The sequence below is a fragment of the Passer montanus genome, unplaced genomic scaffold (assembly GCF_014805655.1).
Source record: "Passer montanus isolate IOZ18808 unplaced genomic scaffold, ASM1480565v1 scaffold13, whole genome shotgun sequence".
NCBI classification, from domain to species: Eukaryota; Metazoa; Chordata; class Aves; order Passeriformes; family Passeridae; genus Passer; species Passer montanus.
The window spans coordinates 6,458,082-6,485,926 of record NW_024359832.1 but is presented as its reverse complement, the minus strand read 5'-3'; the positions used below and the strand labels follow the sequence as shown (position 1 = coordinate 6,485,926).

The window sequence follows — 27,845 nt, the reverse complement described above, 5'->3', positions numbered from 1 at the left end:
TTTACAATCTGTTCAGCCTGATGGATTTAGCACAAGGGAGCCCGAAGTCCTGGCAGTTTCTGTCTCTGCCTAGTAACTGATAGCTAAGCTGTACCCACAAATCATTTGTTAGCACCAAAGGAGTCTGGGACCCTGCTCAGCCCCAACAGCTCCACTGCACTCAGAGGAGCAGTAGTAAATGTTCCAAGCATTAGTAAGGAAAAGTTCCAAGAGATAATGGGTTGGAATGCTAATGATCCACAATAGAACAAAAGACAGAAATGCAATTTCTCAAAAAGTACAAACCCATTTAATGTCTTAATGAGTTATTAAAAATCTATAATAACAATTCTGTGATTTGAAGCCAAATCAGTATTTTTCCACATTTTTTTCTTTATCCACTAAGATATTGCACAAATTATGATGGTCTTCCTGGTTTACTGCAGAAACTAACATGCTTGCTACAGAATTCTTTCCTTCTGTAATACTTTGGCCACCCTTCTCAACAGCCAGAAACTGAATCTTTTAGGCATCTTAGTCATCTATTGCCTGCACAAATTATGATGGTCTTCCTGGTTTACTGCAGAAACTAACATGCTACAGAATTCTTTCCTTCTATAATACTTTGGCCACCCTTCTCAACAGCCGGAAACTGTATCTTTTAGGCATCTTAGTCATCTATTGCATTAAGTAGTTTGAAAATTGTGCTCATTTCATGAAAGTAGAGGATAATTCCTACCTTTATACAGACTTCTTATCCTATGGAATATATAAAATAAATTTCTGCCCTGATAAAAATATGTAATAATCACAAGGATTACCTCACAACCATATAACTAAGTATGAATCCTGAATGAACAGAAAATAGATGTGAAATCTAGTCTGCTATCACAGTTGTTTATGCAGCAAAACATGCATGTTCATCATTGATATTTTCTTAATACAAAGTAATTATGATGGAAACAATGGAACTTGTCAACTAAAATGCATAATTGTCATTTCCCATTAAAAGATGGATAACATAGCCCCCCAAGCTGGAAATGGGGATGCTTTCTTCTATGGTGTATGATGTATCTTCTTTCATCCAGAAGTGCTGGTATTTCATAGGGTGATACCTGAAACTAAAGAAAATAGTATCAGGAAAAAAAGAGGAGGGTAAATCTTCTCTAATATATCTCAAATGTCATAATTTTGCCTTTCACAATAATGAATTCTCCTCTTTATTACAAAAGAAGACAACATTGTAACTAAAAAGCAGACAAAATAGGTGATGCACATCAGATTGGAGCAAAGACTGAGACTGATACCTGGCAGCTGAGAAGTGGCTCAGGTACCTGCCCCACGAGAGTGTGATCCAGGAACTTGAGCAAGGCACACCAGGCCTTGCCCACTGCCAGGGAAGCTGGCAATGGAAGGGTGAGCAGAGTCAGAAACATTCACCACATCCACCTAGCTGAAGTGCTCTTCTGTTCCCAACTGCATTTCCCATACTATACTGCTATATGGCAGGACAAATTTGGAAATGATAAAATGAAAGCAGCTTTTTCCACATTCACAACTGAACTGCTTCTCACTAACCATCAATGACACTTCTGAATTTGGATTGCAGCTCCCAGAGCTCCCAGATTCCAATCAAGCTTGTCTTACTTTTAGGGAACTATAAAATGCTGAGGGAGGAAAAGAGAGGGGTGGAGTGGAAGTACAGGATTTCTGTACTTCTAACTTGCACATTGAGTGAAAAAGCAAATATAGCTTGTCACCCATTCTGGTAGTTCCCATAGCTGCAGGCCTGATTACAACATCTGTCTACATTTTCTTTTATATGGCAGGAACTGGGTTCAGAAGTGTTCCTTGGCTGTGAAATCATACTGGAGGCAGCAGTTGCCGGAGTGAGCTAGAAAATGACAAATGTAGGCAGGATACACTGCATCAAAAATTGATGCCAGCTAATGGAGCAGGGGGTTTAAACGGCCTGCACAGTGCAGCTAGTCCAGCTCCTATGCCAGCAAGCAGGAGTGCTTCCCTTGGAAACCCTTACTGTCTCCTTTGGAGAGAACACAACCTGGCATGCAAGGCCTGCACAGTGCCCCTTCTAGTCCAGCTATGCCAGCAAGCAGGAGTGCTTCCCTTGGAAACCCTCAGTGTCTCCTTTGGAGAGAACCACAGCCTGGCATGCATTTAGTGCAGGACCCAGTAATTGTGCCAAGTACCCTGGAATGTGCTCAGCAATCTGATTCTGTGAGCTTTTCTGTGCTGAGAGGAGCTGTCATTTTAATGTGCAATTAAGACTAGAATCTCTTACGGAAGCAGAAACAGGAGGAATTACCTTTCATGATATTTAAAAAATAAATACCTAATTGAGTGCATACAGTTCTGAAAACAATTTAAAGCTGCCTGAGGGCACAAATCTTAGAATCACAGTTATCAACAGGAATTATGGTGTAAAAAATGAAGTCTTACAGAAATGGCCAACCCTCAAAGCCAGTAGGTCATTACTACTGGGAACTTCTCCCTTCAGCAGCTTCACACCAAATTTTATGATAACTTTAACGACAGTACTATCACTTCAGAGCACTGAAATTATGCTTTTCAGAAAAACTGTCAAAAGGATAATTGGAAGGATCCCAGCAATTTGAAATCACACCTACTGTTCTTCACAAATACCTGCATGAAAGCAGCTTAACTGTAATCTTCCTCTCACTCCTGAGCTCACTCATGCCTTTGCTAGAATGTCTTATGAGTTTTACTGTTTTCTCTGCATAATTCTATCTTCTGTTGTTTGTGTGGGTGCCTTGCTTGAAGACAGATGAGAGAGAGAGAGTCTTTTAAATATAAAAACATTTTTGTAAAGCTACAATCACATAAGGAAAACAGGCAAAGAATATTTTTAGTTGTACTTTCTGTTTGTGCTACTAAGTTCAGCAATGATGGCATTTAAAGACCTCTTCACAAGGCAGCAGCAGTGTGAGCCAAAGGCCAGGTAGTACCCTAGGTAGACCTGCACTGAAATTTCCTGGCATTAGACTGGGATACGCACAATCAAATTTCTAATTTCCTATGGGAGTGTTTCATTAGAAAACAATGATGTTGATGATAATCTGAATGTTGCTGGATAAGACACAGCCTCTCATAGACTTGTTGATCTCTTGTGCCAACCCTTGCATCCATAGGGGGTTTCAAGCTCACATGCTTCTCAGATTGTAAGAGAGGAAAGGGACCCATCAAATTCTTCTATTTTACAATTTTTACAATTTTTTTTACAGAGGTTTTCATCTTTTTAGCCATACACTGTGTGCTGTCCCTTATGTTCCAGTTTTATAATCCATTTCACCTGAAGATAAGATTGTGCCTTAATTTCTATATTCACTGGACACCAACTTGTCTTATTTAACTGTGCAGCTACACTTTCATTCAGAAAGAGCTACAGACACATGAAGCACCTTAGGTGTTCAAGGATCTCAAAGCCCTTTACAAAGACACATGACAAAAGGCAGTGTACTAAAAATCAGTGTTTGCTGATGTGGAACTTTCATTAGTTTTATGCAGTCTTTGCTGTGTCTGCAAGTTTTATTATAAGAATTAATGGGATGCAGGATACCAAGATTCTTTTATCTTGTCCTTGAGGTATTGATTGTCAAAGAGATGGATGCAGTAAATAAAATGTCTGGGTAATAGTGACCAGGTGTGAATTTGATCTAGCATCAGCTCAGAGAGTAACACTGGGCACTTTCAAGGAAAAAAAAAAGCCCACAACAGTTGGCTTTAAGACACTGTGTTTTTCTTCTTTCTTTCTTTCCTCATAAAATGGCAGCACTTCATTCAAGAACTGTCATGGCTCTATCTGTCCCTATTTTCCCAAAATAGAACACTGTTCTGTCCCTAACCATTCATGAACTCTATTAATGCTGCCTTTGATTCAGAGAATACAGTGTTCCTTCCCCTTAAACAGGCAGAGGACAGAGGTACTGCAGGAGAGGGCTCACAGTTTCTCTGCATGCCAAACGTGGCTTTTGCTCTGTCCTAACCACTCTAAGACTGAAGTGCAGCTTTGGTGTGAGAGAGGCCAGTGAGCCCTGCACAGTCTGCCCAGACTCCACATGGCCCCACCCCAGGGAAAGACAGATTGTCACAAGGGCAGGACTCACAAAGTCACTCCTTGAGGCAGGCTTCTTTAGCCTCCAAGGGAAAGTTTAGCCAAAACCTTCCCTACTCAACAATGATTTCACATAACCATCAAAAAACCCATATTTCTGAATGCTCCAACACCTTCATCTTACACATGGGTATGGTGATTTGGCTCTTACTTGCCCACTTTAATTTCTTACTTCAATTATTCTTTGCCCCCACTGTTTAGGGAATGGCCACTGAATCAAGCACATTTAGAAGTGCTAGTCCTCATGGTTTCTCAAACCAGATATACATCACACATTTTACAGCTGCTGAAAATAATAGTTTATGGAAGTAGAGTTCTTAAAGTTAAAAGTACCAGTTGATGCAAGTAAAGCTTTGTTAAAAGCACTATGCAATCTCTCTTTTAGCTGAGGATAAACAGTTCTTTCTTACAACCATGCAAATTAGTAAGGAGTTATCATTAGCATAGGCAGAAAAGTCGTGCCTCCAGAGCCTTATTCTGGCATGCTCTTACCTGAACAGCATTGCCTCTGAATGAAAATATATGCCTTGAATAAAATGTTCATGCTTCCAATCTAAACAAAATCAGGGTAATTAATATCACAATCTTCTCACAGCACTAAGGAAATACATCCAGTTGTCATATGTTGTCCTGGGGTCTGGCCAGGACAGAGTGAATATTTTGCAGTAGCTGTGAGCCTGGAGCTGTGTGGGCATGGCTAGGAGATTTTTCTATACTGCCTCAGGTCATTGCCAGGAGCAGGGATACAGGATTCTTGCTTCCAAGGAGAAGGGTGTTCCTTCCAGTGGGGAGAAAAATGGTAGAGAAGAGCCAGTCAGTATTGTTCCAGGCTTTCAGTGTAAATCGTTTCCTTGCCTATATCTTTTGTTTCCAGTGGGGAGAAAAATGGTAGAGAAGAGCCAGTCAGTATTGTCCCAGGCTTTCCGTGGAAATTGTTTCCTTGCCTATACCTTTTGTTATTGTTTTCTTATTTCATTGCTGTTTCCACTAAATTGTTCATATCTCAAGTCATGATCTTTGCCTTTTGTGCTTCCAATTGGAGGGGAGGGGAAGCAAGCTGCAGTGTGGTTTTAGCGGGACTACTGAATTGGAAAATACCATTCCTAAACCACAACATATGTAAAGTGTGTTTCAACACCTGAGGGACATGGCTCATTCATTGTTTTCCAGGACAGTTGCTAATATGGTAGTTTAATGAAAGATGGCAGAAACGGAGGATTCTTACCTATGGTACTCAAGGGTAGTTGGAATAGTTACCGAGAAAATACAGAGACATTGAGTGATCTACGCTGAAAAGATTCACCTTTGGCAAAGGCAAGTGCAGAAGTTGGCACATTTTTTATTAGCTGAACTAGCTGTCAGTGCAATAGTGAATAACAAAGCATTTGGGTGCATTTCTGTGTGCACACACAGAATAGATAGATAGATAGATAGATAGATAGATAGACCACACAATTGGATCTAAGTATATTGATAAACATGGCAACACGTGAACAGTCATACGTTTATCAATGTTATTTTATAATCAACAGTATTGTCTTAAATTGAAAGGCTTAAAAAAGACATTTATAGAAAAAAATGTCTTTTTCTTGTTATAAAAAGAAAAACAGTGGAAAAATAGATAGATAGATAGATAGATAGACCACACAATTGGATCTAAGTATATTGATAAACATGGCAACACGTGAACAGTCATATGTTTATCAATATATTTACATTTTATAATCAACAGTATTGTCTTAAATCGAAAGGCTTAAAAAAGACATTTATAGGAAAAAATGTCTTTTTCTTGTTATAAAAAGAAAAACAGTGGAAAATTGTAATGTGTAATTGATTATTGTTGTCTCTCTCAATCTACTAATAAGAGTAATACTTCACCGTTGCAGACTGGAGCAACAAGCAAAGAATAGGCAAATAGATCTCTCCAGACCATTCCCATGGCTAAAAACAATGTTTTTCAGCCTTTCATCTTTCAGTGTGTTGTGTTAAGGGCCACTGCTGAAGCCATCAGCAGGTTCTCCAGCTCATTAGCAACAATGATCGTGATCACAGTTATCCTTGCTTTTACATTTCCTCCTCCTCACAACGGCTGTTACACCTACCACAGCTGCTGTGTAGGTAGTTTCCTGACAGAGAAATCAAACACTCCGTGCTGTGGTTAATGATTTCTCTGAGTGCAGCTCCAGCTGGCTGAAGATGAGGAAAAGTATAACTCATCTTGCCTGTCTGATTCAGGGCAGGCATTGAAGTAACTCTTACCAACCAGACAGAAGCCAGGTTTGAGGCAGGGAAGGGCAGATGTTAGCAGTATCCCCAGTGGAGCTCTCTCATGATTCTAGCTCTGCCTAAAACCCTTCCTTATTTGAGGCTCTTGTATCAGTGGTCTGAAATGCACACTCTTCAGAGGAGCACTGTCAGTGATACGAAGATGATGGGTTTGATCAAGAAGCTGCCTGGTACATACTTCTCATCTCCACCCCACCTCCTACTTCAGAGAAAAACCCACGCTTCATCAAGCTGAGGTAGTCTAGAACTGTCTTTGGCAATTCTGGGAATTAGATTATTTTTGCATTTTTCCAGCCTCAGTACTTAGCTTTCATGTGCAGTACTTGTAACACAGCTTCTCCTCGATGAGCAAACGAGTCTTTAGCAGCATTCTGCAGACTTCACATTCTAGAGATTTCACAGAGACAAACCCAACACTCATGCAAAAAGCAGATCACAATTTCCTTCCCCAGACTCAGTTACCACAAGCTAGCAAGCTTTCCTGGAACTGAGGCACCCACAGACACAAGCAGTAATGATGTGGATCTGACCTTATCAGATGAAGTGAGAAGAAGGGGGTTTTTGCAGGAAGTAAAGCAAAACTAAAGCAGAAAGTGCTTTTTATTATTTTCACAGAGTATTTAGTTCTGAGAGCATATTCAGCTCTGAGAGAGTATTGCTTTAAGAAATGTATTCAAAACAAAACATGATGAAAAGCAATATCTAGATCTAAGTTTCTGCAGCCGGATTATTTAATATTTCCACAAAATGTCATGTAACATTACAATTTACAATGTATTCAGCATTATTCCCACATATCACATCTGGATTTCACCTCACTGCCAGCTGTCCCTCTGACAGGAAGACTATCTGGAAAAGCAAGCCTGCTTCTGTACAGAACTGAACAAGGCTTTTGGGCTTTCTCAAGATACCTAATCTTTTTCTTTCAGTCATTCACACAGAGATTAAGGAAAGGGAGAAATTAAGCCCAAAGTGTTCTTGATCTCATATATTGTCTCACAGAGCAACCAAAAATCTGAAAAGCTGTTCCATCTCTTCTTTCTCTCCTTTAGTTCCTAACAGTTAAGGTAATAAAAGCAAAAGGTCACCCCAGTAACTCCTACCTCTAGCTACGCAAAAGTTACATTTTTATGGGAATGAGCCATGACTTTTTCCCCCTGCTTCTAAAAGAAGAGTTTTAGATCTCATATATTGTCTCACAGAGCAACCAAAAATCTGAAAAGCTGTTCCATCTCTTCTTTCTCTCCTTTAGTTCCTAACAGTTAAGGTAATAAAAGCAAAGGTCACCCCAGTAACTCCTACCTCTAGCTACACAAAAGTTACATTGTTATGGGAATGAGCCATGACTTTTACCCCCTGCTTGTAAAAGAAGAGTTTTAGGTGAATGCCTAAAACTGGAAAAAGAACAGAATTAACAAAGCATACTAATGATCAGCCAACAATACTGCATAAGTGAAGGCACTGAAGACAGGTGAGCACCTGCTTAGCAGCACATCCTATTTCAACCTTAGAAATTTCTTATTTTTAAGCCAAGAGTGAAAAAAAACCAATTAAGTTGAGGAGTTACCTGGCAGACATGGATATGATAGTTGACAGAGACCAGAAAAATAAATGGTGTAGTACTGAACTGTCTAGGAGGAATCCCTGCAGAAAAGGAAGAAGCTGCACTACAGAAAGCTAATGGGGCCTGGAAAGCACCTGCTTAGTCAGAAACTGAGTCCAAATGGCAAACAGCTGAACTCAGATGATCTGGGAACTGCTCTCAGTTATGTCACAGAGTTCCCAAGTCATGTCATCTCTTTGTGTCTCCTGACAGCCTCATTTAAAAAATAGTAATATTAACAACTTCTCATCTTTGTAAGTCTTCACAAGATCTATGGATGACAATCACTTAAACAGGGGTATTTTTAGTTACTATAATATGCTATCCTATAACCCAGCTATCTCCTTCAAACACCAAAAAAAAAAATCTAGCTCAGTTATTAATTTACTTCATCTTCTGTCAGCAAAACTGTTCAAAATTTTTTATTTAGCTGTATTCTCAATGTGCAATTTCATCCTCATGGTTCCACATGAAGTACAAAAATCAAACTGCTCTTCAGTACAATATTTTTTTAACACAATAAAAAGATAGCATGACATTATATTGAGTTTCCAATGAAACTCCATCCAGTTTAAATAGAAATATAAAAGAAGGAACTCCTTAAGATTTTAACCTAAAATAATCACCATACACAATAATATCATGTGTGCAAGTATCCATCACCTGGCCTATGCACTTGAAGTATTAGTCTGTATTACTTATTCAAGTAGCATCTGTTTTTTTCTACATTACAAGTATTTTCAGGAAGAAATCTCTCTTACTGCACATTTCTATGAAGATTTGGTTCCCTGCATCTGGAATTCCTGAAACAATTGCTGCAGGACAGTGGCTGCAGAAAGTTAGGACTGGGAGATTAGTTTCAGTTCTGAACAGAAACCTGCTTCTTGTCATTCCTTCTGACTGGTGTAAGAACAACAGAGCAATCAATTTCTTTTGCTTGAGGAATTTCATAAGGAGGCTATTTATTTCAAATATGGAATTTTCTTCAGAGATCATTTGCAAATGGCTTTTTTTCTCTGCCCTTGTAGGAAAAAAATGTCAGCACAGTGCTAAAGTTTAGGACACAATATTTTGCACCAGAAATTTGTGTCAGAATTTGCACCAAGGTCTGCAGGGACACACAGGGTTTATTAGGCTAACACATATGATTATAGATCACTTTTGGTAGCATAAGCAAAACTGATTCTCTTTTTATGCCACCTAGCTCTCACAATACACATTATCGAGTTTTTCATCTTACTCACTTGGCTAGAAGAAGTAATAATTTATTTTGTTCAGATATCCACACTATCATTTCTATATGAGGCAAACCAGACCAATCAGGATTGTAAGATGTTTACTTACCTTCTAGAGTTGATCCACATGACAGTGCTCTTGTTCAGGAATTACAGGCAGTATCTTTGTGGTCTGTGCAGGAAGTGGAACCTGTTGTTTGCTGGTTTTCACTACTGAAATTTAAAATAATTTTTATCCATATTATTAACAGCAAATATATCTGCAGAGTGTTGGACTTGCATATGCAAGTTTGAAAAAGAACTGAGACCTATCTGAACACAAGACAGAGATGGACAGTACTGAAAATACTAACCATGTTTGGTATTTAACTTCCTCTTAATACTTTTAGGACTACAATGTGCTGATTCTAAGTCTATCAGGGAAGCAGCTTGAAGGTAGGCAAATACATTTGTGTGAAATAAATTTGTGAATAAATTGTAGTGAAAATCCAAAAGCATGCAAATTTGAGGTTATGTAAATGTCCCCCAAAATACAAACCCCTACATTTAGCCAGTTAAGCAGAAACAATGGAAACTTAGAGTATGAAGTTCCTGACTCATTTTCACATAAGAGCAGCACAGATTGTCACAGGCACACGGTGTGGCCTCTGCTCATTTGTCATACACACAGAGAGAGCTACTGGGTATCACCCAGTTGTCAACAAAGGTGACAGCATACACCTCAGAAGCAGGAAGGGGTGAGGTGATGCCTTCAGCACACAGATGCTAATCTCAGTGGGCCACAGATAAGGAAATGCAGAGATAGCACTGTCAGGCAAGTGCACACAGAGTTGTTTATCCAATGCATTTTTCAAAGAACTGTTTAGAACACAAATAATATTTTGACTCTGGGTCCATCCTGTCCCTGACTATCCATTACTTCTGCAAACCTACAAATGGGTTTATTCTGAGCTGACAACAAGAGGATAAACTATGTCACTTTTATCTAGCTATATTCATTCTTCACTGACTCCATCATTTGGGCTTCTCTCTTTACAAATGCAATTAAAATTAGAGTTTGGATCTTGGCACTCAAGCAGCTGAATATGAAAAGCAAAGTCAAAAAATTAAAAAGTTTTTTTAAAAAATAACAATGGATCTCGTTTGACCCTCAGGATGAATCTGGAGAGAATGGGAATATAAGCTGATATCCCCTTCAGTGCCTGTGTGTAACACTGCTCTGCATGCATGTAAACTGAGCAGAGAAAAGGTTTCGTGCATCAGTGCTCTATGGAAAGCATACAGGGGCTATAAAAAGCTCCCTAAAGTTACCTGCATCCTATAGATTTTATCCTTCATTTTATATGGAAAAAAAATTTTAAAGCTCCAAAATGGTAATAAGGCTTCACAATTTTCTTGGTTATGTTTAACGTAACCATTCTTGGTTATGTTAAATTTAACATATTTGAGTCTATGTTAAATATTGAATACTATGAGAAGCTTTGCTTTTGCCAGCATTATTCATATAAGTTGCAGAGGGAAAGATAACTATTCAGCTATGTCAGGAACTGAGAGGGACCACCAAATAGGTGATGTTTCAGTTAGCCAAGATTAAACAAATTTCTCTTTCTTGTCTTTGCATCTATTTGCTGTTGTAGAACATGTGTCTTACCTGTTCTGTTTGCTAAAAAGAAAACGTATTGCAGAATACAGGGAGGAGTAAGTCTGAACTCGCTGGGATGCCAGCCCTGACACTGCTGAGCCAGCAGTTGCTTCTATTTCCAGCATGTCAACTGACCTGAAGCTGTAGCAACGCATAAGAGATATGGCAGAATTTCCCCTATTTCCTCTAATCTTGTGGGAAAGGAACTATTATTTTAATAGGATAGCACAGAAAACAATACAGGAATTCAAATGAGAAGGAATTTGTCTTGTTGTTTCTTCTGTGCAAATTACAGTTGTCAAGCCCACTTGTATCAAATAGTATGGATGTCATAAACCCCAAATGGTCCAGGAAACAACAGCAGACCAGGAAGTTTGAGGTTTTATTCTCTGAATCCTTGTTGTCACCATGACCCTGCAATGCTCTTCTTTCATGAGGAGTTATAAAACTACCATCCATCAGAACTAACTTTGCATTACTGTGAGCCAGACAATTGAGTCAAGGAATCTTGTACTTGTGTCCTAAAATGTAAGGAACCAAACTGTGACTCCGTGAGCCAATGGAATATCACTAAAAATGAATATACTGTTTGAGCAATGTAGAACAAGGTATTATGCTTGAAGTAAGGCTGCCCACACAGACTGTAGAGCAACAACATGATGATTTTAACAATATGATTCCTATTGTCCAATTCTAGCACAGGAATGAGAGCAATCCTTTTCTTCTAACACATCCTATGCCACATTCAAAATAGAATCAAAATAAACAAGGAATGTTGTTCTTACTCTAGGAAAATTAAGTCTGAATGGGAATTTATGGTGATAAGATTCGAGTAATATAAATTCCCACTTAAGTATAACCCATCTAATTATGTTAATGAATATTCCAAACCCTACTAGGCAGATTCAGCTTAGTTATTAAATGCCCTCATTTATGCAATCTCATTTTTCTACAATTTCTTCTTGCTTTTTCTTTTCTTTTTTTTTTTTAATAATGTAGCATACAGTTCACACACACTGGCCTGCTCCCAACAAGTAATTTTGTGCCATGTGCCCAGGATTACCTTTTTTTTTAGGTTACAGCTACATGAGAATAACTACACTTAGTCAGTTACTAGCAATGGAAGAGGTACCAAAGTGGTTTAGGGAAAATGGGCTAAGGAAGAGGAATAAAAGCAGGGTAAGTATAACTTTCTTCCTTTTATCTGCATGGGAGACTGATTTAAGCAGTAAGCTGCAAATGGTAATTCAGCAGTTTCTGAGCTCTTTTAAAACTCTGTGGGGAATACATTCTAGTCCTTCTAATTGCCATTATTAATTTATTAAGCTGTTCTAAAACCTCTTCTACTGCCTCTTCAATTTAAGAAAGCACTTCAAAGAAATTCTTGCAATAAAATTCTCATGTGTGGGAATCTCACTAAGATTCTCTGTAGTAAATGCAAAGCAAGGAAGTGGCTTTAATGGATTCTTTTCCATGTGTTATTACTATGAAGTTCTATTTGATGAAAATTCTCTGTGTCTGGAAATACAGATCAGCCACTTAAAGAACACTTCTTGCACTAAAAATAAGTACCCTCTCTTCTTTCCCTTGTCTTATGGATGCCTTTAAGGGAAACTCCTTTTGTCAGTTCACACCATTCAAGGGACAGTTATTATATATAAATGCAATGGCAGGACCAGCTCCAAAGTCTAGAAAATGTGCTTTGTGTAACCCATGGTCTAGTGCATTCTTTTTTAGCTTTACAGCCCAGACAATATTTTATCAACATTTATGACTAGAATGCTATTAAGCTCCCCTCTCCTCACTATATGTGCTTAATCCTTTGCAGTACTGTGAATTTGGAAGGTTGTAAATTTAATCCTTCCCTAGAGAACATTCTGTACATTTTCCCCCCTTTCCTCTGGTCACTGGACTTAATGACAGTGACTCATGGATATAAAGCCACTGACAGTCTCACAAAACTAACATCCGTGCTGTAAATTACTTTTTTGTAGGACCACAGTGACATTAAGCCAGTCATTTACTAAGACTCCTAAGAATTCACTCTCATTCACAAAGTATAGGCTTCCATCTTTTTCTTTCCTTATAATTTCTTTTCTTCAAATAATCTTTTTGGAATACTAATCCATCTTTTCATCTATAAGACGTACTGTCACATCCTCTCAAGTACTCATTACTGTGTTTCCAGGGTGATTGTATTGTCTTCAGTGGATCTCAATGGTTTCTTTCAAGATTGCAAGCTATGCTCTAATTATAGGGAAAATATTGTCAAGGGCTGTCAACAAAGTGATCTGTAGCCATTTGTAATCCATTAGCATGGTAACAAAGTCTAAGCTTAGCAACTGTGCAAAGAATAAACTCTTCATATGGATTTGATTATATTTTAAATTAAATTGGTATAAACTATGAAATTGATTGGATTGACTGAAATTATGGTGTATGAAACCAAGGAATTTTATATTAAAATAAACCCCATTATTGCAGTTCATGAAACTAAGCCTCTTTCTTGATTACATGGATCGATTGTAGTGGGAGGCACTTAAAAGTGAGAATGACAGACCAATAAGGATTCCTATTCTCTCCAGTAAAATCTAGTAAAACCAGATTTGAATTTCCATTAGACCCCATCATCAAAAATGCCTTGGATATACAACATTAAAAATGCCATTCTGAACATGTGATTAAACAGGTATATTAGTGAAGCTACTCAAGACAATAGATGTCAGAAAGGTAATTCCTTCCCTGCAGAATGAAATTAATGAGCTCATAAATATATCTCAGAGGTAGCCAGTGCTTTAGGAGCAAGAAGCATAAATTGTACTCACAGGGGAGTTCAGACAGACAAGAAGCTATTCAGTCTTTTCTAGGTAAAATTGAAATGCCATGAAATACTGTGTTGTAGACATAAATTATTGAGTCTCCTCTTACTCCCGAAGAACTAACAAAACAAAAAGCAAAGTGCTTAAGCCTTAAGTCATTTTAAACCATTTTTTTTCATTTGCTAGCTTTGTATTTTTCTTGTTTTGAAGGGAGGTTAGTTTGCCTTTCAGAGCTATTATTCTATATGTTCACGTTAATATTTAAAAAGATATAGCTCCCTTCACAAAACCCAAATCCATGAAATTTATTAAAACATTTCACTCTTTGAGCAATGTCAGTAACACAGCAACACCTGGTAATTGGCACTCACACAGATATTTGATGCCAAATCCAGTTTTCTAGAATCCAAACTTTGAGTTTAGCCATGCCATTTAATTTATCTGTGGTAAGCATACTACACTCTCCGAAGACCACAATTTTTTACCTATCTGAAATTCAAAAATTGCATTTTGGGGGAATTTGACCCTAGAAATAGGCTATGAAGTGCCAGCAAAACCATTTATTGAGTCCTGCTGCAGCCATTCATTCCATGCTTTGGTAGCAAATTTTATCAAGAATGACAAACACATAGAGCATACATACACATGTGCACATCTCTGTATACTTTTCACACACACAAAGCACTCAGGTGCCAAACCTCAAAACTGGCACACAATATGACCAAAAATTAAAAATTTCAAAGTTCAAAGTCATAATTCAAAGTCTGGGAAGACTGGGAGAAGCATTCCCACATTATATATATAAGTCTTCTTATAGTTTTGTTGTCAGATTTATTTCTTTAAAACAAAAAAGTGTTTCCTTAACATAAGCCAAATCAAATTTGTGTAGGACCAAGGCAACTCTGAAACAAACCTGAAGTATCTCTTGACAGGAAAGTCTTAAAAGGTCTTTCTTGACCTCCTTATGCTTCAAGATTTGTTAAATTTTGTTTTACTTTTATATACTTACCAGGAAAAGGATGAATTTTAGTAGCAGATACAGTTCTTCTTCCATGTCTGGAACTCTTTCTTCTTAGAACAGTAGAAACTGATGTTGCTACTCTTTGTTTATAATCTGCTTTAAACAAAATGTCTTATGTTAGCATCAACCCTGATTAAAAGGAAAGCTTGTAAACCCCTTATTATTAAACTGTTGAACACCTTGGAAAGTGTTCAAAAAATTAGGAAGGTGCTGGAATAAGGTGATGAGGAAAACCAAGCACCAGATGATTTGTATTTTCCTGAATTAAATTTTGTAGAAATTTCATTCAGATTTGTCCCTTTCAAATTATTCCTTGCCTTTCTCTAAACTGTGTACCTTGAACAAATTTTGGAAAGATATGAAGAAAAGTGCATATTCCAGTACAGGTTTGGACTCTCACTGCTGACAGTGGAGTAGCAAGGATGAAGTGTATGGGCATCCTAGGAAGCTGACAGATTCCTTGCTAGTGTGGGGTGTTCATCTTGGAAAGCACAGTCTGACAGCAAGCTCCACACCCCTGACAAAGCTAGAGCTGGACTGGGCACCTCTGGCTGTTCCTCAGCACCCAGTTCATAAACTCTCAGTCTTTCCATCCTTCTGCTGCTCTCTAAATGCTGTGCTCACAGTGGGATTATTGCACGTGGTCGTGCAGCTATTGTGGTTAGCCCTGTTCAGCAGTGACTGCAGTCCAGGGCTCAGCCAGCTTCTGGTGACAGGCTTACTCCAATTCTATGTAACAGAATTTATTTTTATCACTTTCCTTTGAGAACACTAAGAAATTCATTAGTTAAAATTATTTAGGTCATGAATTTTTTTATGGCTAGCCAGTGGAGATCTAAAGCGCTAAAGCCCCAAGCACACACTGTAACAGTTAATGTCAAAGGAGGCTCTGGAAGTGTTTGTGAGACAAGAGCAGAAGGGAAAAGGCAAAATAATTAATTTCTAGTTTAGGGCCTTTGTCTTAGATCAGTTGTAACTTCCACCAAGTTTATTTGGGTATTTTATTTTATGCGCTCATGAAAATAGCTTAGTGATTCAGAGAATATGGGAGTCTACCTAGCAGAATATCTTGCAAGGTCTCAAGAGGAAATGAGTAATTCCACATTTCTTAACAGCTTTCAGTGTTGCTCAGAAATGAAGAGAAAAACTTCTTACGGAATTATGGCTGAAAAAATTCATAAGAGACGTTTTAGGAACATAGCTAATAGTTCTGCTCTATTCTTTGAGCACCACTGACAAAACATATAGACTTGCAGTGAAAGGTGGCATCTTAAGTTTTATTTTTTATGCACTTGTCCTTTTATCAGTAACATAATTATGTTGGTTATAATGTTATATATTAGAAATTTAACTCATAAACCCACTTTTCCTCAATCATCAGAAAATATATCTTTGAAGCTAGTCAGTAATTAGAAGCCTCAAAAGGGCATCTCTTCCTCCTTGTTTGTGTTCATAATGATTCTGAAAACTTGAGTTTAATAAAAAAGTGATGATTAAGAAAAAAGGTACTAAATCATTAATCATCACTACTTACAGTTCTACATTAAAAATAGAATGTTATGACTTAAAGCATAGAAAATCAGAGACATGACATTTATAAGTAGTTTTCAAATTACAAACAAAAGTCCTTTAAATTGGAGCACTTAATAGCCCACTTACAAAGTCCTAACTTACACTTTGTGGGGTTTTATATACATGAAATAGGTCTCAGAAATTGGTTCTAGCAATAAGTAAAGCAAGTAAAATATCATGTATTTTAAGCAACATAATCTGGTAAGGAGTTTCTTTTATTGGGATGGAGAGGGTACAAACTTGACATCTCAAGCAATTATTTTGCTTATTGATTAAAAATATATAAATAAAGTATTTACATTATGCAAAAAAATCACAGAAATATTTTGTGTGTGGGCACTATTTTTCTTTTTGTTCAGTTATAATTAAAGCTAGACTTCTGTTGCTCCTTCTGTGCATACAGTAAGGATGATCAGGGGAATGGCTATGGCTTATTTTTTGTTTTACTACCCCTGTGATCAGGGTCTCCTTTCAGCACCTCTGAACTACAGGGGGAATGCAAACCTGCCTGGCAATAGCAACTAAATGCTGGTTGTTGGAGGCATTCTGCCTGCTCAGGGCTGACACAAGCAGAACGTCTCTGGAAAATGCTGTGAAAAGCACCTGAGAGTTATTCCCTCAGGTAACAGCTTAAGTAATATTCTTTTCACAATGATGAAAGGTAATGTGCTCCTGGAAAGCACCTGAGAGTTATTCCCTCAGGTAACAGCTTAAGTAATATTCTTTTCTTGAACAATGATGAAAGGTAATGTGCTCCTGATACCACCTACCTCTGACTTGGGAAGAGAAACAAGGACCAGAAGCTGACAAGTGTTCAATTTTCAGCACTGTTTTTGTGCAAAGGACTTTATCTTGATTGCTTAAAAGTCTCAAGCTCAGGGTACTCCTACAATTTTATTCTTATTTTATTCATTGTAAATTGAATAGAGAAAATATTGCAAATCTGATTTCAGCCTGTATCCCAAGAGAAGAGCCTGACATGGCTGGAGGAATATTCTAGAAACAATTGTTTCAATCTCTGAACTAATGGCAAGTTCTCTCATAGCAAAGTTCTAATCACTTGGAATAGTCAATAGTGATGGTTCAGAAATCACAGCAATGTTTTCTTTGCTGAAGTAATAGCAAAGGATGTAATGTTATCTGGGCTTAATTCAGCTCTCAGCTTAAGAAGGACCACCTTGGTTGCCCTGCAAGGGATTACACCACCAATGAACTTGAATAGCCAGTTTTTAGGACAGACAGATGAATGTATATCTCCTCATATCTATCCCATAATTTTTTCAGACTGTCACCTAAATGAATCACCTTCAGGAAGGAAAGGGTATTCAATTCACTTATACTGGTCATTGGCATTTCTGCTTAAAACCTTCCACGAAGTTTAACAGTAACTGTTTCATCTACTGAAATCAGTGTGAAACCAGAAGTTCATATCACTACCAATCATCTATCAAAGCCCCCACATTTAATTTGCTATCAACGAGCTTGGATGTGCATCTACAATTTTTGCACCCACCAAAGATGTGAGAGGTAATGCTATCAACCATCTCTGAGTACTTTAGTGAGTCTCTAAGAAGCTTTTACCATTTGACAATGAAAATATCAGTGTCTGAGCTACAATAATAATCAACATTTTTGTTATTATAAATTAATATATTCTTACTTGCATAGAAATTTAGATTAATGCAGATTAACTTTTCGTTACTTACAGTTCCGTTTATTTTCTTGGACTATTTTGTAGATGACGATTGAAATAGTAAACACAAAAACTACTGGAATCAGAGTGAGCCAAATGATCTTTGTCATACACATTGGATCTGTCCATAAAATGTACAAGAGAGAAAATTAAGCAACAAATCACCAGCAGCAGAGAAAAGCAGAACATTCCTTCTTGGTAGGTTTTGTGCCTATCCCCACAGATAAAAACAAAACAAAACAAAACAACAAACAAACAAACAAAAAAGTGATTATGCCTTTTTCTTTCAGCCTTTTGATGTTAGGTTTCCTGTCTAGAATTTATCTTAATTTTTGCCTGTATTTTTATATCTATATCTCTATCTATTTCTATATCTATATATCTCCCCATGGCTGAAATAGATACAGATGACTGAGTGAATGAAAACTTTTCAACTCAGCCAATGAAAATGCTTCAAAGATGAACATTTATATTTAGGGTAGAAGAAGGGTAATACATGTCCCCTCTGTCTGCATAGAGCATGGAAGGGAGTGGTCCACTGTCCAACATTGGCCTCTACTGGCATTCTTAACCTCATGATCTATCTTCATATATGAGAGAAGGCAAGATTCTACATACAGAAATTTTCTTATAAAAAAGTGAGGAAATGCCACCAACAGGAGCCCTCTGGAGAATTAATTTAAAGTTGCCTTGAGGGAAAATCACATGGGACTGAATACAGGAGGTAAGCTGCCCTTTTGGACAACAGCTGCTGCAGAAGTGCACCCACATTCCACAGGGATTTAGTTCAATAACTAGTACAAGTCAGGACTGTATACAACAAAGGAATGATGTGGAGAACTTTCCCCTCTGGTTGTTTGAATGGTCTTCCAAATTTCTTTGGCAGCTGCAAATTAATGCATACCTTAGCACTGTCAACTAACTGTTTTAAAAACTAGCTATGTTACCATAAATCATGAAAAACCAAATTACAGACTGTAGCCAAACTACTGTTTCCCTTTCCCTGACATAGAACAGTATAATTAGACTTCAACTTCCCTGATATCTTCTCCATCAAGAACTCATGAGGCAAATGCCAATTACCCCATGGCTCATCCCTCCTAATTTAGAACTAAAAATATCTTTTATACAGTAATCTAGGCTCTTTTTAAACAGGGCAGTCTACCCCATTTTGTAGTGGCTTGTAACGACTTGATTATCAGCCTTGCTTAGTAAAAGCCCTGAGCACCTCTTTGGTTGTTTTGAAGAAGAGAGAAAAAAAAGACATATTGTTAATTTTCAATGCTAATATGAGATTACTGCTACCCAGGTAAATCAGTATTAACAAAGGATGGTTAGCTCATAGTATTGACACAAGTTAGCAGGGCAAGTTACAAATTATGCTTCTCTCATGGCTAGACACACATATTAAAAAAAAATCCAAACAAAAAATCAAAACAATCCAAAGCTGCCCTTGCTTCTCTAGGATTTTCCCTGGACTTATTTAACATATATTAATCCAACTCTAAAACCATATTTTTTCCAGCAAAGGTACAAAAAATATATTTTCCATGCAAAACCAAGTGAATGCAATAATTCAGCAACTTCCAAATAACAAGCATCATAGATAGACAGAATGGAAGCCCTGACTATGGTCAGGAAATCAAACAAAAAACTCTTGCAGCACAAAGAGAAATATAAGAAGCTGAAAGTTGTCCTCTGGGGAAACTAAGCTCAGTTCAGCTGAAGATTTATCTTTTAAGCATACTGTAGTGAGGCTATATACTAGGCTATTGCAGTACAACATTAGAATGGTCAAACCTATCTCCTGATTCTATTATCACCATAGTTAACAGGGATTTTTAAATTTACCTCCAAGACAAGAGGGTTATGTCATTATCAGGAAAGGGAAAACTGTATTTCCAGGTTTTGTCACATGCAATGTGTGAGTCTGTTGCTGCTAAGCAAGAAACAATGTACAGATCTTTACTTTGCTGTATTTCTTCTAGGAAAAAAAAGGTACAGCTAAACCTGCTTTAAATCATTACAAAAATCATCAGCTGTCTACTATGAATTGTTTTTTAATAAGGGGTGTTCAAAATTGTATTCTCTTCTTGTGAAATATTTAAATATCTTCAAATTTGCTTTAAATCATTACAAAAATCATCAGCTGTCTACTATGAATTGTTTTTTTTTTAATAAGGGGTGTTCAAAATATTTCTCTTCTTGTGAAATATTTAAGTATCTCAAATGGTTGCTAGAAGCAGACAACTACCTACTTGAGATTTTTTGCAAGATTATATTGTTTCTTGTTTGATTTCCTTTCTGAATTTCTTTTGTAACTTACATTCCATATAAGACTTCAGTTGCAGTGAAATATTTATACAGTCATTTTGGTCTTCCATCATTGCCAAGAGACAAGAATGATTTAGTTGTTCGTTGGTTGTGTTTTGTCCTCCGACTATAGAATTGTTGATGTGGATTTCCACCAGGTAGTTCATATTATGCTCCGCTTCTTTCTTGGAAACCATGGTGAAATTTATATATTTATCCAAAAAAATAGCATTTTCTGTTTTCACTTCAAGAGCGCCTTTTGCTTTTGGAAATAAAAATTAAAACCAAACAGTTACACAAGTGGTAGATTAAGAGACAACTCTCAAAAAGTACAGTGAATTCTCTGTCTCATTTGCAAAAACATAAAGGCTTCTACATCGCTGACTAGGAAAAAGATGGATAAATGTATACTGTGTAAAGTTAGTCTGAACAGATCTGAAGAGCATTGGTTATCTCTTACATTTTCCCTGCAAAGGTAACCCTTTTTGGGTTATAACCCCTTTTTGCTTTACTGTCACCTTTTTTTGTTGTTGCTTTTGCTGTCAGTTGTCAAAGGCAACAGGCAAAAATCAGGCCGTGAGAAGGATAGAACCCAGGCAGAAACCACATGATGACAGAGATTTGAAGTGCACACTGTCTATCTGCTATCAGTTGCAGGAGGTGCTTGCTTTGCTTCAAACCACAGAATATGTGAGACTTGTGCTGTGTTTACAATAAACAGGTGAGATATTGTCAAAAGTGTTAGTTGTACAGGTATAACTGAGAACAGAGGTTGGCCATATATAAGCTTTTATTTTTCATGCTTGTTAAGACAGCTATTTTGTAATAAGGAAAATATATGGTTGGAAAATAACTGAATTTCTTATATTCAGGACTTGGCCTATTGCCCCTGTTGCTGACAATATTAGAAAGAGGCATCCTCTTCCCCAAAGATTTCCAGATATTTGCAAGTGTATGTGTCACAGAAGGAATGGGCTGCTACTGCTCTGAAAAGATGTGGGTTGCTATCTCTCCTCTGTATTGCTGTGCCATTCCTTAGTCAGTGCTGCTTTCTATAAAACATGTAAGGCCATTCCTGATACTACACAGTGGATGATAATGCAGACTACAAACACAAAAATGGTTATTTCCTCCATAGTTGCCATCAGAATAGTTACGCACTACATTAGTTCTTCAGATACAGCCTATCTTCATAATGCCAGCAATCTATGTGTAGAGTTCCATAATGACATTTAAAAGTAAATTCAGCTTGAAAAATTGTCAGAAAGTACAACTCCTTAGAAATAAATTAAATACTTTAGAAACTACATGCTACTGACATGTTTCACTGACAGGCAGGAATGAATGCCACTGAGAATCTGGCACAAAATCAGCATTTTCTAGCCATGCAAATAAAAGCCAAAAACCACCATTGTTCATAGACTTGCAAAGACCATAGATAACCAGGAGCATATAATTTTCTTCTAAGTACCAAATAAAGACTTGGTTTTTATTTTGTAATTAGCTACTTCAAAATTAAGTATTTCTCTTATCCTACTTACTTTTTTTAGCCATTGACCCTGATCCTTGATGATCAACATTCATATCCCTCTTGGTTTCATACGCTCTCTGTTTAGGGTGGGACTGTTGCTCCCTCCAGGAGGACTGGCAAATACATGGAATATTTTGGAAATCTGCATTATTTATAATGACCTTCAGCAAAATGGTCTGGGTTTCTCTTCTTTGTTGCACTGATCTTTTGTAAGAATTGTCAAAAGTACAAAGTGGAAAAGTGGTGTTACTTGATGAACAGGTATCCCTGCAGGACACCATTACAGTGTTAGCTGTAAAAGAAAGAGTTCTACGTTAGTCAATCATATAGGACACATGGACAAATATGTGATTAGAAGGATCAGGTAGTGGATATTCCAACCATCTTATGATGAAATGCACTTTTTTTCCTTTTTTCATGAGGATTATGATGGGATGTTAAATGCATCATTTAAATGTAAGAGAAAGCAAGGACAGAGTCTTCCCACAAGCTTGACACTAGATTTTATTTCTGAATAATATTAAAACTCTTGCAATAGTAATTGGAATTTCTGATGGTATCTAGTCACATTCCTATTTCAAAGCTGCTCCAATTTGACTGTTCTTCAAAAGAAGAAAAAGCACATTTATGCTTCTTCAAAAGAAGAGAAAAGTTGTTTGGAGAGGGAACTCAGCCCTGGAACAGTGCAGTTGCAACACTCCACTGCATTTATGTTGTGAAGTAGCAATAATCAGAAAGAAAGCTTTCTTTCCAAATGACCTTGAAACCACAGAGTGAAAATATACAGAAATGCTGCTGAATGCTCCAGCCATACCACTCACATTCTCTTATATTCAGTCAACAAACATGGAGTTTAATTATGACCTTTGGGTTTGGTATTCACAGTCAAATTTCAGTATCAAAGTACCATAGCTAGAGTACATTAATGCAGTTCTGGAAAACAGCAAAAAACACAGTTATAAATGAGTGTGATTTGTCTTCCACTTTACAGTAGAGCTTCATCATGAAAATTTTTGCTTGTGTTAACTTTGAACCACTTTTTCAGTAACTTTGAAGTACTTTTTCAGATACAAAAACTCAAGAATAAAGAAATTTGTGTGACCCCAACATGAAATATGTATGAATAACCACTTCCCAGAGCTGATGCTGCACTAACCTACAGTTTTATAGCTATGTTTCCAACTCTAGTAGTACCCTTGCATCTCTATAAAAGGAAAATTTTGTATCTAACTCCCATTATGAGCAACTGGAGCAATGTGATCATAAACCCTTATGTATAGAGAGCAAAATATAGCCTTTAGTTGCTTCAGTGCTCACAGAGCAGCAGGTTGACCTCAGAAATGATTCAGTAAGAGATTCCAGACAGGATACAGAAATAAAATCCCAACTCCAATGTCAAAGTCAATTATTTTCCCTTTACTAACACAACATCAGAGAGCTATGAACTCCTTATAAAACATAATAAATTGAAATGTAAAACACTCAGGTAACAAAAAGTTCCTTTTGATATAAAAAGGAAGAATATCATACAAAATTTAGGGCTTGATCTTTCTCTGAGGCAAGACACAGAATTTTCCTTGAATTGCTTACAGTCTGACCCACACAACAGGTCCTGGAGCAGGCTTCTGAGATCAAATTCTTCCACCTGAAAGAGGCATTTTGTGTAGAACTTGTCTGTGGAGATGGGCCAGGAGCAAAAATTGAATGTTTACTCAAGCCATGGCATCTGGGCAACCAGTCTAAAACCACTGCTACAGCTTTCAAGGGCAACTAATCACAATTCCCTAACATATTCTTTTCACCAATAAATCTGTACATGGACTTGGGAATCTGCTGACTGGACTGTGGCAGACATTGATGTTCAGCACTGCAAAGTCCATTTTGAACTTCACAAATGGCTAAACAGATCCCAGACCTGCCTGTGAGCCACGCTGCAGCTGTGTCAAAGGCATGTTATCTGAGTAGAAAAGGTGTGAATGTGGTTGAGTTAGGGAGGGTGCTTACCATCCTCTTGAAAGGTCTCTACTGAGACAGCAGATCAAATTACTATCTAGCATAAACAAACTTGTTTTTTCCCACATCACAGGACTGTGGCCTTTCTAAGGAGAGATTCAGATTGTTGAACACTTGAAGGAGGGCTGCAACAACACTGCACTTTCCCAGTGGACTACATGGCAGACAGAGAGCCATAGCATCCTTGCTCCTTACTGCAGAACTGGGAGGCAACCTCCCAAATGTAAACACCGCTCTAGAAATTTGGAAAGGGTTTTGTGAAATCTGAACACAGGCAGCCTGAATAGTAAAAAAGGATTGCTGAGATGAAACCATGCAAAGTATCTCTGGGGAACTGTTTTATATTCAAAGACCTGTAACCACATGCTTAATGTTAAGAAGTTCTATGATTATTAAATTCTTCTATAAAACCTCTATTTACAGGGTGGTTTTTCATATAAAATCCAAATCCATTAAAATGAAATTATTCACAGGGAAGATCAAAATTCATAAAAAACTTGCTCCCCATTAAGAAAATAGCAAATATTTCACTTTGCATGGGTTTGACTCTTTTTCATTTGATCTGCAGCATTCTGTTTTGAGTGAGAGCAGCAGCGTGTACAGCTGCATTTTTTATCACTTCCTCATGGAAGCTGGAGTTGCCACATAATACTGTAGAGATACAAGACCTATGGTACAAATTGGGGAATAGACAACTGATAGATTAAAGGAGATACACTCCATCAAGTAGCAGGACCCAAGGGATAGGACTGGGATTGAAAGCATCAGACTCCAAAAGGATAACCTCCTACTCTAAATCAGTGTAATTTAAAGGTTCAATGACTTGTAACCGAACAAGTGGGCTGCTTTACAAATAGAAAGGAAACATTTTACTTCTGGTAATGCTGAACTGTATTCTTTAAAAAAAAATAAAGGGGTTTTTTGTTTGGTTGGTTGGTTGGTTGGTTGGTTTTTTTTTGCAAATTGGTCTCCCCCAAAATTTTTATTTAATCATAAATTTCCATTTTTATTCCCTCTCCAGAATGAAAGTAAATGCTGGAACTTCCCCTGGGATAAGACATCCAGGAATTAGGAGCTTTCTGCCATTCATTTAGGAACTTGCAGAGGAAGAGTCAGTGATTATATTTCACATCTCAAAGATTTCCAACAACTCTATCTGCTGAAGCATCATAGTGTAACCAGCAATTTGAAACATTTACAAAAAAAATCTGTATATTTTAGGTTTGTCACAAAATCTGAAATAAAACCAGTTTTCAACAGAAGGTTTTTTTTGGAACCAGAGACCCAAAATCCTTAGAGATTTTGAATAAATTGTTCAACATATTTACTTTCTAATGCAATTTAGACATCATTACACAGTCTGTTATACAGTAATTTAGTTTCTAAAACATCCAAAATGCAGCAATAATTCTAATTTTCCAAATATAAATCTGAGCTGCTCCAACTATAATTCTGTTCCGCACATATACTTCAGAATTTTATTTTAGACATGCTATGATTAAGACAGAATTGCAGTGATCACACTATTGCAGCCTAAAGCATGGCCAATTAGAGCAATCTAGAAAAATTACCATGGAAAAATGTAATTATTCTTGGATGTTTGACACTAAGGTTAATGTTTCCTTCTGGTAACAGTCCTGTAATTGTTTATTTGGATGATGTGTGCTACAAATACTTTGTTTATTTCTGCATGGAGGTAAAACATTAATTATTCCAATATCTTAAACTGAGTTATAAAATATTATATTCAAAGCTTATGACAGCTTACCAAGTTTGTTCATTTATAAACTATAACAATCTATACATTATATTCAAATTACTGATATGTCCAATCTATGGTTAATGAAAAAAATATATAAGTAAATTAGTCTGGATATTTTGATACTAAATTATTTCAGAAAATTATATGCTTCATAAAGAAATTATGTTATGATGCCTGAGAATATACTCTTTGTCAAAGGAATGCATTTTATTATAACACTTATTTATTCAAAAGCTTTCTTAGGAATGGATGTGAAAAAACTATTTTAATTTACTCATGCAATTTTAAAAAAGTAAATTGCACAGATGCATAGTTTACATTTATTCTAAATTCAGTATCAGCCTCTAGGATCACAAAGAAGTATTTGGCATTTATGCTACAAGATTTGCTTTACTCAGTTACATCCATTCTGCTCTACTTTTTGTCAGGTTACCACTACATATCGCTTTCACACACAGCATCTCATTGCTAGATACTAATTGTACAAAGTTTTACAGCATTTAAGTATAAAAACTTCTAAAAAGTTGTTTTTGAAGACATGAGCACATGCTATAAAAGAACATTAGCATTTCCACTACTTTCTTCATTATAAAAGCCATAAAAATAAATGCATGGAAATAGTTACCAAAAATTTTGCAGTGTATGTAAATGAACTACAAACTCATTTCAAATTACCTCATATAATTAACTCTGTTGGTAAAAAAACTAACAAAAAGAGTCTATATTGTTTGCAAATTCCATGTGTGCAGCATCCTAACCACTGCTTTCGGGAAAGCATGTGCCAACTTTTCAATTGCAGACTTCAGAATAAATAAAAGTTTCTTTTAAAAGCTCATCACTCACCTTCATGGATTTTGAAAAATTCAGGCAAACACAAAATAAACACGGTAATTATCCCTAGTCCTAATCTGAAGACTACTGGTTTTCTCAAAAGCAAGCACATGTCACCGAAGCACTCCCATCTAGCATAGTGATGGCAACTTCCTTCTGGTTTAGCTTTTCACTTAGTGCAGACACTACGCAAAATAACATCGATTCATTTCCTTTTCTTATAGTGACTTTCCTTTTCACTTCTCTCTGCATTAACTTGCAGAAATCCAAATCCTGTTCTTACATGGCCTTCACCATCATGAAGATGATTCATTCAAACATGCTCAACATTAAATTCATGTACCACAATGACTATAAGAAAAAAAACAACAACTGTTTTATATGTTTGTGGAAGTTTTACTTAAAAAACCCTTTAATAACCACTTTCATATACCTGCTAAACAGTAAATCAGTTATCTTTGTGAAGGAATTTTGTTCTAATTTGGCCAAGAAGATTTTTTAAAAATGAGTCAGATCCTCATTATAAAAATGATTCAGAATCACATGAGTCAGTTACGGGGATTTTATTGTTTTATTTATATATATTTGCATGTGGCTAGGTGGAACGTTATGTAACAGAGAATCTTTCAGACTTTAATAGACTATTGATTTGATCATTATAATCTAAAGTTTTTGACCTGGCAATCTGTGATATATTAAGTACAATGAACTGAGGATGAATTGTTCATATTATCATTGCTGCTGTATTCTTAAAAGATGTCAGATGTGTTGCCAATCCGTCAAGTGTCTTCAGTTTGCATTTTACCATTCTTTACACCTCAAGAAGATGGGATAGAGCCATTGCTATTTCTATACATCATAGTCACAATTTTTCAGCTAAACTTTCCAGTTAAAAGTGAAGTATTTAATTCTGACAACCACCATGATATTCTATAATTTTTTCTTATAGATGAGACTGCAAAGAACATTTCTGAAATGTTAAGAATAAAACTACTCTGAATAATGCATATGTAAAAACAAACAACTGAAATATAGAGTAATGCAGTATAAAGGATTTCATTAATTCAGAAAGAAGTTTTCTGACGTATTTTTCCCACAAGCCATTAAATACTGAGTACTACCCAAATGAAGTAATACTGTTGAAATTAAAATAAGAAATGCCCTACAAACTCAAAATGCTCTTTTTGTTATCTAGTTATCCCAGAACATGAGTAAGGCAAGTGGAAGCAAATACAGTATTCAGTCTATAGAAAGAGTCCTAATGAAGCTGTAGTGAATATAAATATATTTTAAATGTAGCACTTTCATGCAATGAAATCAAAGCAAAATGAACTCTGATTTTTTGACAGCGTGGTATAATAGAAGCAATAGGATACAAAAAAAAATCATAGG

The 27,845-nt window shown here is 36.7% G+C and overlaps 1 protein-coding gene across 7 annotated transcripts; it reads right to left on the bottom strand.

Annotated features, from left to right (window-relative positions):
• Positions 1-553: 553 nt before the first annotated feature.
• TMEM156 (transmembrane protein 156) lies at positions 554-26,570 on the bottom strand. 7 transcript variants are annotated; one of them, XM_039699132.1, is made up of 7 exons: positions 26,466-26,570; positions 21,858-22,139; positions 20,330-20,578; positions 18,017-18,124; positions 14,727-14,834; positions 9,366-9,469; positions 554-1,100 (listed from the first exon to the last, which is right to left on the bottom strand). In XM_039699132.1, exons 1-6 carry the CDS (start codon positions 26,563-26,565, stop codon positions 9,369-9,371), a joined length of 948 nt encoding a protein of 315 aa, XP_039555066.1. In that variant the 5' UTR covers positions 26,566-26,570; the 3' UTR covers positions 554-1,100; positions 9,366-9,368. The 7 variants fall into 7 exon arrangements, 6 of the variants coding, with proteins under 6 accessions (XP_039555066.1, XP_039555065.1, XP_039555068.1 ...); XM_039699131.1 differs by having other exon boundaries at positions 554-1,094; XM_039699134.1 differs by having other exon boundaries at positions 554-1,094; positions 14,727-14,831.
• Positions 26,571-27,845: the final 1,275 nt, after the last annotated feature.

Coding starts and splice junctions, on each gene's coding strand:
- TMEM156 (XM_039699132.1), bottom strand. CDS start 26,565: ATGTGCTTGCTTTTGAGAAAACCAGTAGTCTTCAGATTAGGACTAGGG. Junction 22,140..26,465: donor ATTTTTCAAAATCCATGAAG/GTGAGTGATGAG, acceptor TTTCTTTTACAG/CTAACACTGTAATGGTGTCC. Junction 18,125..20,329: donor ACTGAAGTCTTATATGGAAT/GTAAGTTACAAA, acceptor TTTTATGGACAG/ATCCAATGTGTATGACAAAG.